Consider the following 12,699-nt stretch of genomic DNA (forward strand, 5'->3'; position numbering starts at 1 on the left):
TGATATATCTTTTGCCAACAATACATCTTGATTTTTGTGTCAACAAATGTTTTTGAGTTGAAACATTTTGGATGTAACAACAACAGAGCAATCTGTGAGAAGGAAAGTGTTTTTTTTCAACTGATTACTATGAAATACAGTGCATAAATGGTGCTATATAAATAAATCTCTTTTCTTAAAAGCTAATTGCCATTTATTTATTTATTTATTTATTTATTTTATAGAAATAAAATTAAATAGATAAATTATAGTATCAAAATTCAAACATTTACAAAGAAAACAATTTTCCAAAAAGTGTTGTAAAGGTTCTGAGCTGAAATCTTTTAGGATTGACCAGCTTATAATATCCCTACAAACCCTGCTTATAAAACTTTGAACTATTTGTTTTGAAGAGCTTGTCCACCACCATTTAATAATAATAATAATAATAATAATAATAATAATTTACATAAATTCTCAGCAGATACGAAATCAATTATTCTTCCCAAAAAACAAAGTCCAAAGCTCTTTTGTAAATAAAATCAGGACTTGATCAATACAAAAGCAGCTCACATGATATAATTGTTAGAACTAAGTTTGTAGTGAAAATTAGAGGATTTTCTCTTTCCTTCTCTTTAAGTGTCAGATCTCTGTAAAATCCAAAAACCCTTTGGATATTGTATCATGTAGTAAAGGGAAACATTTATAGGTTTTATATTTCAAAACCTGAATTGTCCATTTGTTAAAACATCCAGAACACTGCGATATTACTGACTTGACAGAACCAGAAGAAGTTCATAAATCTGATACCGCATCCTGCATATTTAATAAACAGCAGATTTCTCGTCTTTTTGCAGTTGGACTCGCAGGTCCTGTTGGCATACTGCTCCCACGAGGAAGCTCAGTACCTGTTTCGTCTAGCAGGCGAGTTGGGTCTGCTGGGGCCCGGCTACATCTGGATCCTCCCCAGCCTTGCCGTAGGCAACCCCAACAGCCCTCCACCTGCCACTTTCCCTGTAGGTGTGATCGGTGTGATCACGGACCAGTGGAGGAAAAGCTTGCGGCAGAGAGTAAGGGAGGGCGTCGCCATCGTAGCCAAAGGGGCAGAGAGTTTCAAGAAGGTTTATGGTTTCATTCCCGAAGGACATGGAGATTGCAGTAAACCAGCAAAACAGTCAGAGAACAACACCCTGTTCAGGTGGGGCATGTTTAATTCATCACTTCTTCATTTTTTTTTTTTAACAGCATGACTTTTTAATCACCTCTCCCTATGTCTTACATCGGATGATATAAATATTGTTAAGTTTGCGCCATGATATAAAATGATGCTCAAATTTGCCCAAAAAAGTCACAGTACAGACCAAAACTATTGAGCCAAGATACAAAAAGAATACCGGTCATAGTTATTATATACAGAGCCACTTATATGACCCTTCGAGTTTGACTTGTTTAATTATGTTATTTTTTTTTAACAAAAGATGATCAAATGCAGCCCAGATCCATTTGAATAAAACCTTGAAATTGCCCTTTAATTGGGTGCCGATGGGAAGCTCCAAAGTAGATTCAGGCTGCAGCATTGTTACCTGCTGAGCTGCTGTATTCTCACAGCGCTCACAAATTGCTTGTGTCCAGTCTGTGATTACTTTGCATAAATGGTGGATTCTTACTGGCCTTTGTCTTGTGATACCTCTATACACATTTAAAGAGATTACAATTATGTTTTACCGATAAACAGTCACTAGCAGCCTTTTCTTGAAAAGTGAAAGTTTGAGTACATTTTCTGATTCGTTATACGTGATAAACAGTGAGTAAAACAGAAGCAGAAAATATAGCACAAAATAGTCAGATGCAGATAAATGTACTTTTTCTCTCCATGGCTGTCTGACAGACCAAGTTTAGATTAAACGACTGTCAGTCACAAATTTGACTGTGATTCACCGCTTGACTTGGACTTGGACTTAATAGGATTTTGTAGAAATGTTTTAAATCTGTCAGAACAACAGGGGTTTTTACCCATCTGCGACTCTTTAAGTACATTTTGTCAAAGCAAACAGTACTTCCTTTTATACTTCAAAATAAATTTTAAACATAGATAGTACAGAGATTCAAAATTGAAGCATTGGTGCTGCATTTCACTCACGTCTTTGCAGTTTTGACCTCAAGAAACAAGATAATATACGATTTCAGCAATAGTATTAGAAATCTAAGAATCCACGGTTGTGTGTTTTGTAATGGTAATTTCACAGACAAGCTTTTTAATGCTTTTTTAAAGGCACTTCAATCAGTAGATTGAATCTCCAGTTTTTTTTTTTGTTTTTTTTTTATTGAGGCAAAAAGTATCATGTATCCGTGTATTGGGGTACGTTTATTCGTACCAGTCTGGGGGGAATTTTGTACTTGCGTTAACAACTGGAGATTTTAAAAGTGTCTATTACAGGTAAATGTATTTTACCAGTAAATTTTTTGACAGACCCATAAGAGCACTTTCACACATTGAGTCACATTCACTCAGCCATGCTTACGTTCCTCACTCATTTATACACAGATCAAGGAGCAACAGATCTGATGGGTTGAGTGCCATCAACATGTTGTGGAAAGTTGGAATCCACTCCAAATCTCCTGATTTCCAGACAACTGCTTGTATTACAGCCACTCTAAACACGGCCTTATTACTAGACTGGTTCTGGCCAATCAGAACCAAAATGAATGAAAATTAGGTGTCATGGAAAATAATATGCGAATAACTTAAATTACATGTGAGATTGGGCAGGTTTTTCCATACCCATCTCTTAAGTTATATTAAAAAATGCTTAACTACTAAGAAAAATAACTGTTTTACTTAAAAAAAATACAATTTTAAGTGAATATGTGAAACTGGTTGGTTTATGAGAACAAAATGAAGGGAAGAAAAGAGGAAATAGCAAACCGCAGGGGCAAATTAATAGGTAAATAGTCAACGTCATGCACACACTGTGTGTAATAGTAGCCATAATAACAACATGCAGTCACTTCATCACATGAATACACATGCTGAGAGCAACTGGATCACACATCCTGGGACAGTTTTCATTCAAACAAAACATTGTGGAGTTCTGAACATCAGATCTCATTAGAGATCTCCTTCCGCTCCGCTAAACAGTGATTGTTGCCTCCATGTTTGCAGATGAGGACAGTTTATGAAATCCTCAGAGCATGGCGTGGAGTAAATGTTGTTGAAAAGACATTGTTTGTACCTCTTTTACATTTGTTGTAAATTTTAAATCAGCCTGCGGATTAATTGTTCAAAACTCAGTCTGTCCTGAAATTAGACCTTAAAAAGTATCAAGACCATTTAGTAGTATCATCCTGACATTCAACCAATCAACTAAGATGAGCTGCTTCCCGTCCAAGACATTAAATTAAACCCTCTGAGGAAAGCTTTAGGCTTGATTAGAATCAGGTTGTTGTGAGTGTGTGTTGGTTTAAATGAATATGGAACATCCAGTGCGTGGAATGCTAAAGCTACGCCCTTTGATTGCTTACTTTTTGTGCTTTTATCTCTGTTGGACATGTAGGCACATGCTGAATGTAACGTGGGAACAAAAAGACCTGTCATTCAACAATCAAGGCTTTCTATCCAACCCTTCTATGGTCATCATTGCTTTGGACCGGGAGAGACTGTGGGACAAGGTAAACAGTCTACAAGAAAGTTTAATGAAAACTTGTCTGTTCTGTGGCACCAAAATTCAGATTTAAGAACCTTGTTCTCCATGGTGTTGGTGCATAATAAAAATCTGCATCAGATATGTAACTGTTGTGCAAGAAATTGATATTTGCATTCCCCAACATTACAGATTTCTTTTTTTTTTTTTACTTTAATGTTCAAATTAGATGCAAGTGAAAAAAAAAAAAAAAAAAACTCCTTTTAGGGAGCAATTTCAAATTAGATTCATTTTATTGTTATTACAGAATATAAAAGGCTAAATATAGATGTGCCATCACCCTGAGCCATATGGCCCTGAGAGCATCTCTTTGTCCACGTTTCTGCTTGCTGATGCCTGTGCCTGTCTGTAATCCAGCTACTACTGAAAACATTTTCTAAATTATTTTACCTACAGGTTTAAAAATGTTAAAAACCAGCCTCAGCTTTAGCAAATAAAATACAGACTTTGCAATACAAACACACACCCTTGCTTAAAGTGTAGCACGCTTCCCTCATCACGATGCTTTGAGCTCTAAAACCTTTTAATGTCAGTCATTTGGAACATCAATTAAAGCAAAGATAGAGTCTCCAAATTTATTTTCTAATTCATCTAGAGAATTTGGAGAGATAGATTGAAAAAAATGTCTTTCCCTTTAATTTAATTTTCAGTCATTGAATTATAACAGTAGAACTCATACAATGGGTTGAGTGTCACTCAGTAGAGTGTAAAACCCCTGTTAACATGCTGGACAGGCAACAAACCCCGGAGACCCTTCAATAGGTTAAAAAGTCCATTTAAGAGATTATAGATTCACAGAATAGTGAAAAAATAACCACAACCAAGTATGAGTGCTTAAACTACAGAACACTGACGTGTTTTTAATTGAATTCCTGACATTTTAAACTAAATTTCTAATTCATTGCGGTGCACTTGTGTCTTTAAGAGGACACAAAATTCAATATTCAAATGCCTTTTTGATTTGCGGAGGAGACATCTCTTTCTTGTTATTCACAACCTTACCATGCACTCTACAGTGTTTTTACTCCCTTTCACACACTGCAGCACACACACACACACACGGTTGGAGCCTGAGGGTGTATTGGAAAAACTGCGACTAACCAGAAAGGTCTGAATGTAATCTCACTGCTGCGGTTGAACTCATTTATTTCTGTCCTGGGAAGACTAACCCACTTTGTCAATGTCACTTCCTGGCAGAACTGTATGTTTTAATGTGTGTACAAACCTGGATGTGTAATTGTGCTGTAAATGTGCAAAACTCTCAAATGATCTCGGGTCACGTTGTGTCTTCATGTTCCCATGAGAGTCAAAGTTGGCAGGCAACAAAACAGGCCTCATGTTAAGTTGGAAATTGGTCTCATCTCATCACTTTCTGATACTCTATCCTACCTCTCTCCGTCACATTGTGCACCTTGTCTGTTATAATAACATGTCACAGTGCTCTTTTGAAGCTTTTTTACCTCAACTGTGACTACACGGCTGTTTAAGTTGTTGCAGATTATTTTTAATATCTGTTTGGTGCTTTTAAGGGACAATTTGTATTGGCAAAATCATATTTGTTTCTTCAGTAGAAATGATCTTCATTTTGTTTTTATTGTTTGATCTTATTTGCTCTACACTTACATTCTAGGTATTGAGCATCCCTTTAACTTTCAACATGTTTTCTTTCATTATAATCACAATCTTAAATGCCCTGCCACATCTCGGTGGATTTGCATATTTACTATTTGCTTCGTTATTTAATGAAGGTGTGAAAAGTACTCCTTGAAATATTTTTTTCACAACTTAAATTTTCTTCAAACTTCTCCAGAATTGTATCTGTCTGGTATGTTTCCGTCCAATGGCGCCGTTTGATCTCAGACATTGTCACTGGAACTGTCCACATAAATGAAGTATAACTTTTAATTAATCAGAAAGATTATTAACTGAAGTATTAGTAAAAAAAAAAATAAAAAAAATAAAAATCAACACATAACGAAGACAACTCATAATGAGCTATATTATAAATGTGGTGCTGTAGCTGTAGGTGTTTGTCACTTCCTTTGTGCAGAATCTGTTAATAAACTCGACTCTACTCTCCTTTTATGTTCCAGTGCCCAGGTCAGCACATGCAAATGCTGTTAAATAATTTAATAAATTCACCCATGCCTGTGGGGAATGGCATGTGAAATAGAAAAAGGTTGACATGAAGGTCGTTTCAGATGCGAACTGGAATGTTCGCGTTACCAATGAGCTCTGCCCCCCCCTCCCGCGTTTACCATTTCAGGTGGGCACGTTTGCTCGCGGCATCCTTCAGGTTCGCTACCCCATCTGGCCGCGGTACGGCAGCTTCCTGGAGCACTTATCTGATGACCGCCACCTGACGGTGGCCACCCTCGAGGAGCATCCCTTTGTCATGGTCGAGAACGTGGACCCGGGAACCGGCACATGCGTCCGCAACACTGTGCCCTGCAGGCGTCAGTCCAATCACACAGACAGGTACACGCAAGGATACAAACTTCCTGCATGTTCATACAAATGACCTTCATAATCATATACACAAACATATAGATTTTGACCCGGAAACAGTTAGTCGTTGATCTCTGAGAAATAAAAAAAATGTAATGTGTGAAATCTATGAACAGAAACATTTTGAGTATGCCTCCCTGTCCTTAGCTTTTCCTATAAAAAACAATAATGTAAGTTCAAATATAATTCTAGGCCCACAGAGCTAGACTTTCCAATAAGAGCCAGACATCTGCCCCCTCCCTTTTTTGTCTGCTCTAGTTAAGTTCATTGCAAACCTCCACAGTTCATTTAACGCAGAGTAATTGTGTCTGCTTGAAACTGTTTAAAAACACACCTTTGGTGTCAAACACAGATTGGTGCATGGCAGAAAACAGACATTAAACAGCTATTACCGCCAGGTGCTTCCACACCATCAGCGGGATGCAGCTTCTTCATTATGTTCAAACCAGTACAAACATCGGAGAGGATGTTCTAGCACACGCCTTCATTTTTTATCTTCACAGTTTCCGACTCGACAACAGAATCAGCGTCCTGCACAAGCGTTCATACCTTTTGAACTTTTGCATATTTTGTCAGATTGTATGTGTATTTTGTTTGGTAGAAATGTGGTATGCTAAAGTGGAACACATGCATTGAAGATATATATATATATTTTTAACCGTTTCATGGACATTCATTATGGAAAGAGATACGTACCGGCTGTTCTTGGGTGCAACCAAACAGTGACTGCCAGTAAAGAAGATTTATCTGTCCAACACTGGGACATCTGTCAAAGCATGGGACAACGTAGCCTCTTTCTGGTTCTCTTTCACTATTTCGCTCTGTCCCATTTGGACTGATACCAACAAACAGGAAGCAGGAGAGCGGACTGCTGCTATATAAATCTCATAATCTTTCTGTGGCACTCTGAGAAGCTTCACCGTACAGCAGATGTTTAGCATGATTAAAACTTTTTGTCTTGCTCATTAAGCCCCCTTCCTTGGACAGATGATAGCTTCCTTTGCCAGGGGGCTGAGCCCACCTCTCTGTGCTGATTAAGAGCATAAATTCATCCCTAAATTCCAGCTTCTGTCTATCTGATGTATTATAGTGTGGCGAATTATGCACTGACCAGATGCCAATTATGAAGTAGTTGCCCACAATTCGATTAGGTGTTTGACAGAAAGTTGCTTGGCTTTCACTACCAGGTTTGGTATTTTTGTCCAGTTTTGGCTAATTTAAGAATTTTCTTCTTGTCAGAGTTTTATCCAGCTGTCCCCCAACTTCTGACCAAAGTAAAATTGAGGCACACCAAGTGGGCATATCATTATGACCACCTCTTTAACATTGTGTTGGTCACTGGTTGATGTCCATTCCTTCATTTTGATTGATGTGCTGAGACCCACTTGTTGAATTTTCACAATTTAGACCTTGCCAAACTTACTCAGATCCTGACACTTTTTCCTTTAGCCTGTTTCAAGCACATAATCGGTGAGTAAATAAGTGTCCACTTGCAGCCGGTGTAAAAATCCTATGCAGAATTGTGACTTATGAGGATTTTTTTTTTTTTTTTACGTTTAGGAATGACTAATTTTGAGGATGACAAAATCTAATGATAAGAAAAAATATGAAGTACTCGCTTCCTGTAGCGACTGTCAGTTCATTCATCATCTTTAATGCCTTATTCTCCATTTCAAGACATTTTATCCAAAGATGTTCAGTTAGTTGGTGCATGCAGCAGATTCATCAGATAAGAAAGCCTATTTGAGATCCAGGCCAGATGCTTTCGCTGGAAGGCTGATTTTACAGTAGTTGAAATGGCATATCGCTGATCTGTCACTGGTAGTTGTGTCCTATAAAATATAAGTACAAAATTATTAGGGAAAGATTTGATGCATTTGTGTAAATATTTATGACTAAGCATCAGTGTTTGACCTTGTGAAAAGTGGAGTCTCTTATAGACAGCTGAGGTTATGAAGTCTTTTCCACCAGCTACAGTAGGTTCCTGCAATGGATATTTTTACCATTTTTTAAAGACTTTATGTACAGTGAAAAGAAAAACATTAATTCAAACCTTATGGTTTTCAGGCAATCTATTTCTTTGTATCTCTCTTTCACTATTCACCATTTCAATCAAGTTGAGGTGTGGACTTCTATTGGTCCATTCCAACAACTTTATTTCATCCTTATTTTAAGCCATATTCTCATGGATTTACTATTGTGCTTTAGATTATTATCCTACTTTATGACTATGACTTTTTCTGTGATTGCAACATTTTTACTTGCAGTTTTCTTCTTTGTTGCATCATTCATGTGTTCTCAGCTCGTTTTACTGATTGCTCTGGTATTGCAGCTGGTGACCACTGTAGTTTTTATGACCTAAGGCTGATTTTAAAACCTATTGCATCTCCATTACTGTAAACCTCACCTGCATTTTTTGGTCTTCATGATCTTGTGTGTTCTCTAATGTTCTCTAACACACCTTAACAGAACAGTTAGACACAGGGATGGACTTTCTTCACTTATTTGGTGACTTCTGAAGGGATTTATTTCAGGTTAGCTGATAGTAAAAGATGCCGCATTGGTGAGAGGGGTGTTGCTTACCTCCAGCAGTCATTTGAATGGAAACGACTCCAGCAGCCATCTGGCAAGACGTGGGGTAAACATTCTAAATTAATATTAAAAAAAGATTTTTTTTTTGCTATTATTCCAGTTAATATTTGTCAACAGCTATAACTAGAACAGTTATATAAAAAATGCTTGTATCATTGATTCTTTCAGACAAGTTGAAAAAACAGATCATATTTGAATCATATCCTACTTATTTATATATCACAACTTCTAGTGCTGCATAACTTATATACTATAACGTATTTTTAAAAAGTACTGGTAATCCTCCCCACTTCTGTGTGGTACTCCATTTTTGTTTGTATATTTCAGGCTTTAAATAGAACATTAGAAAATTAAGTCTCTGCTTTCTGAAATATACATAATAGATACTAGATTTTTTTTTTTGCTGCATGCAAATATAACACCTAAAGATTCTTAAAAAAAAAAGACAAAAGCTGTGTACAGCTGTTCCTGCTATGATTAATTTAGATGTGATTTTCTCTGAACCTACAAATCTTATTTGCTTGAGAGAAACAAACTTTTGTTTTCTCAACATAAGCTGATAATGGTGTGAAAATAGGTGGCTCTCGTGTTTACATCCAGTTTCATCATTCAGTATCACAGCTATGATTCTGCTTGTCGAAGATGGATGATCCTTCATGTGACATTTTCATCGCGAGTCAGCCAGCATCCATGACAAACATGTGCTCCTGTCATACGTATAAAAATATAGTTTTAGTTGTCATGTAGATCACTATTAAACCCTTTTGATTTAAAAGAACAGTTTTATTGTTATGAGGTAAAAAAAAATATACCTCATATCCTTCAAGCAAAAAGTTTGCAGCATTTTCTGTCCTTGTTTCGTTGATTACAGAACATAAACTTCTCTGTTTTATTATCATTTGATTTTGAGCTCTGAATAAGTAGTAGTCAGAAAGAAAATTTAATCAGATACGATCTAATTTAGCCTATTTATGAAGTGCATTTCTGTTTAATAATACATGCTTTCCAATTGATCCTACTTATCAAATGGTGCATTAATTTCAGGTCTTTACTCAAACTGATTTAAGAAGTTTTCTTTCTAAAGAAACTGGGACCAGAAAATGGCCCTGGCAATTGTAGCTAAAGTGGCTCAATGTGATTATTTATATGATATGCGAAAGGAACGTGACATATCAGGATATTTGTGTACACAATGTGCTTTCCACTCAAAATGTAGGAAAAACGTCTAGTTAAAAGTGCAAAAAAACAGCACTTCCTATCAACATTCAAAGATTATTGACTTAAAACAAGTTCCTGTATTTTGCAGAAAAGTTGCTTGTAAATCAGTTTTGCCTTATTTCAAGTGCACCAAGATATTTGCACCAGGAACTAGACAAAAATACTTGGTAAGATTTTGTCTTTTTTGCAGCCAAGCCAAAAAATAAAATCAAAAAGAAAAACAAATTGAACTTAATTAATTTATTTATTTATTTTTAATGAAAGCAGTTATCGGTTAAATTAGAAGCTTTAGTAAAATTAGGTTCTTGATTATGTGAGGAAAATAACTGCTGTGATCATCTGTAGCTCAGGGACTGGAATAACTTAACCCTGTTTTACTTTTCGGTTTCTGTACGAACCGAGAAGTCACAAACTCATCTCTTGCTTCATCTTCTCCTCTTGTCCTCTTTTCCTCTTGCCCTCCTTTCCCACCAAACGGAGCCGCTGCCCTGTGCGACTTGTCAGCCGTTTACCCTTTCCCTTCCTCTTTCTTGGTCCAGCTGCCTCATGCTCTCCTCCGCACTGTGGCCACTTTCTGTGCATTTTTTTGTTGTCTTCATCCGGTGACCACACACTGCAACATAAACACATAACTGTCACAAATTCCCAGGTGAAAGTGAGCTGCATGTGTTTGTGTGCTCGTGGCCCAGTTTCAGACTGTTTGTGAGGAGAATGGCAGTCAGAGTGTGGTTAATGATGACAGGTGGCCGGCTCCTACAGCAGTTAATTAACACTCTAATTTTCTGAGTTAGTCTCATGAAGGCAGCAAAACCTCGTGAAGCTATGTTATCCACAATAAACATTCTGGAAAACAATCAGCAATAATCTTAATTGCTCACTTGACTTTTTTCTTTGTTTATGCGTGGCTCATTTATTCCTCCGACCCCCGCCGACAGGTTGTCTTTATCATTTTTCAACGTTTATGTTCACTTGCTGACATGCTGAAAGGATCCTTCAGTTAATAAGGTCACAAACACGCACAGTCCTTAATAGATTTTTGGCAGGAATTGTAGCTGCTGTTTCATCTGTTGACCTAATTTTGAATCTAACTTAGAAATAAACATTTTTTCTTTGCGTTCGATTACATTTTGCCTATATTTACGAGGACTTTCTCGTCTTATTTTTCACCTCAGTAAGTAGCAAGGTTACACAGAGGAAGCTGGAAAAACAACAGACCGTAATAGATGTTGATTGGAGGCCATTGGAGTCACGCAACCCTTCACCAAGGCCTCTGTGGGACTGTGTGAAAGTGGATTTGTGTAGCTTTTGTGGCATCCCTTCCAAGTCTTTGAAATACACCTTTTAACCGCCATTGATTTTAGCTAATGAACCTTAGCGCTCCTGTCCTTCACTTTGCCGCAGCTGACAATGGTTGCTGTCAGCATGAGAGTCTGGAAGTATTTAGCACTCACTCTGCGAAACGAGTACAACCGCTTTGATGCCTTAAGCCAAATATAGCAACGGAGAGAGTCTTTCATTATCAGATTAGAAAATGTAAAAATAAAATATGTTGTAATACGTCTGACAGCATTTTCTCTTTATTTTATCTCATTTTTCTACAAGCAGTGCCCAATCCGAGTCCTACACCAAACTGTGCTGCAAAGGTTTCTGCATAGATATCCTCAAGAAGCTATCCAAAACAATTAAGTTCTCCTTCGATCTCTACCTGGTCACCAACGGAAAGCACGGCAAACTGGTGCATGGGATTTGGAACGGGATGATTGGGGAGGTAAGGCTGAATGCTGACGCAGTTTTACACTTACAGGTTAGTAAACAGTGTCCCTCCAACAAAGACTTAAAATTGACTTAAAATTGATCAATACACGTTGATCCTTCATGTGTATTGCTCAAAAATGCTCATCAGTTATCCAGTATCTGCAACCTGCAGCTTTAGAACCGCATATGGATTTTCATATCTTCAGCTGTGACTTCAAATAAATTTAACTAAAAATGCTAAAAAAAAGAAAAATTAGCAGAAGAAAGGTAATTTAAATAATACAAGCTTTTGCACTATTCCCCAGAGCGTCTTCATTCAGTTATATATTTTAACATTTTCACAAAGAATGACACTAAATATCAAAGGAGTATAATTTTCATTAAGTATTTCTTCAAACAGTAAGTGACCAAGTTTCTCCATTTCTGATGTCATTTTTGTAAAAAAGTAAAATAAAAATAAATAATTGAAAGTCCCATTAAGGAAGCATAATAAACCTATATAAAAAAAAAATCTTTAATCTAGAAATCTAAGCAAATTTTCAATAACGATGATAATAATTACAGGGACATTTACAAAATTTCTAACCTTAATTTAACTTTAAAAACACATCGTCATCACTTTTGCTTAAATTATATGAAGCTTTCATTGTTAGTCTGAGTTCATCCCAATTGCTGTTTCACATAGTTTAAGTAAAAGGTTCTGACTATAATGCTACATGACTCACCGAGACCGAATGAATCTCTCTTCAGTTTAGAGACTGTGTACCTGCCAAACTACATCAAACTGAGCACCAGCCAAATGTAAAACATTCTGAACAGATGTTCTGCAGCGGAGCCTTCACGCTTGTGTTTCTGTGCCCGAGGGTATTCAGCAAGTGTTACAGTATAATTCTGTTTGTGTGCAACATTTATAAAGCCACCTTGGATTTGAGCGATCTCGAGACAG

General features: G+C 36.9%; 1 protein-coding gene across 1 annotated transcript in view; it reads left to right on the top strand.

The window, feature by feature from the left end:
* LOC103153070 (glutamate receptor ionotropic, NMDA 2C-like) overlaps positions 1–12,699 on the top strand; it is a 74,572-nt gene that overhangs the window by 48,287 nt on the left and 13,586 nt on the right. The window contains exons 6-9 of the mRNA XM_016681345.1: positions 837–1,177; positions 3,534–3,648; positions 5,947–6,158; positions 11,604–11,766. Coding sequence (XP_016536831.1) covers positions 837–1,177; positions 3,534–3,648; positions 5,947–6,158; positions 11,604–11,766 — 831 coding nt within the window. The remainder of the gene's footprint in view (positions 1–836; positions 1,178–3,533; positions 3,649–5,946; positions 6,159–11,603; positions 11,767–12,699) is intronic.

Source organism: Poecilia formosa, unplaced genomic scaffold, assembly GCF_000485575.1.
Source record: "Poecilia formosa unplaced genomic scaffold, Poecilia_formosa-5.1.2 Scaffold7, whole genome shotgun sequence".
NCBI classification, from domain to species: Eukaryota; Metazoa; Chordata; class Actinopteri; order Cyprinodontiformes; family Poeciliidae; genus Poecilia; species Poecilia formosa.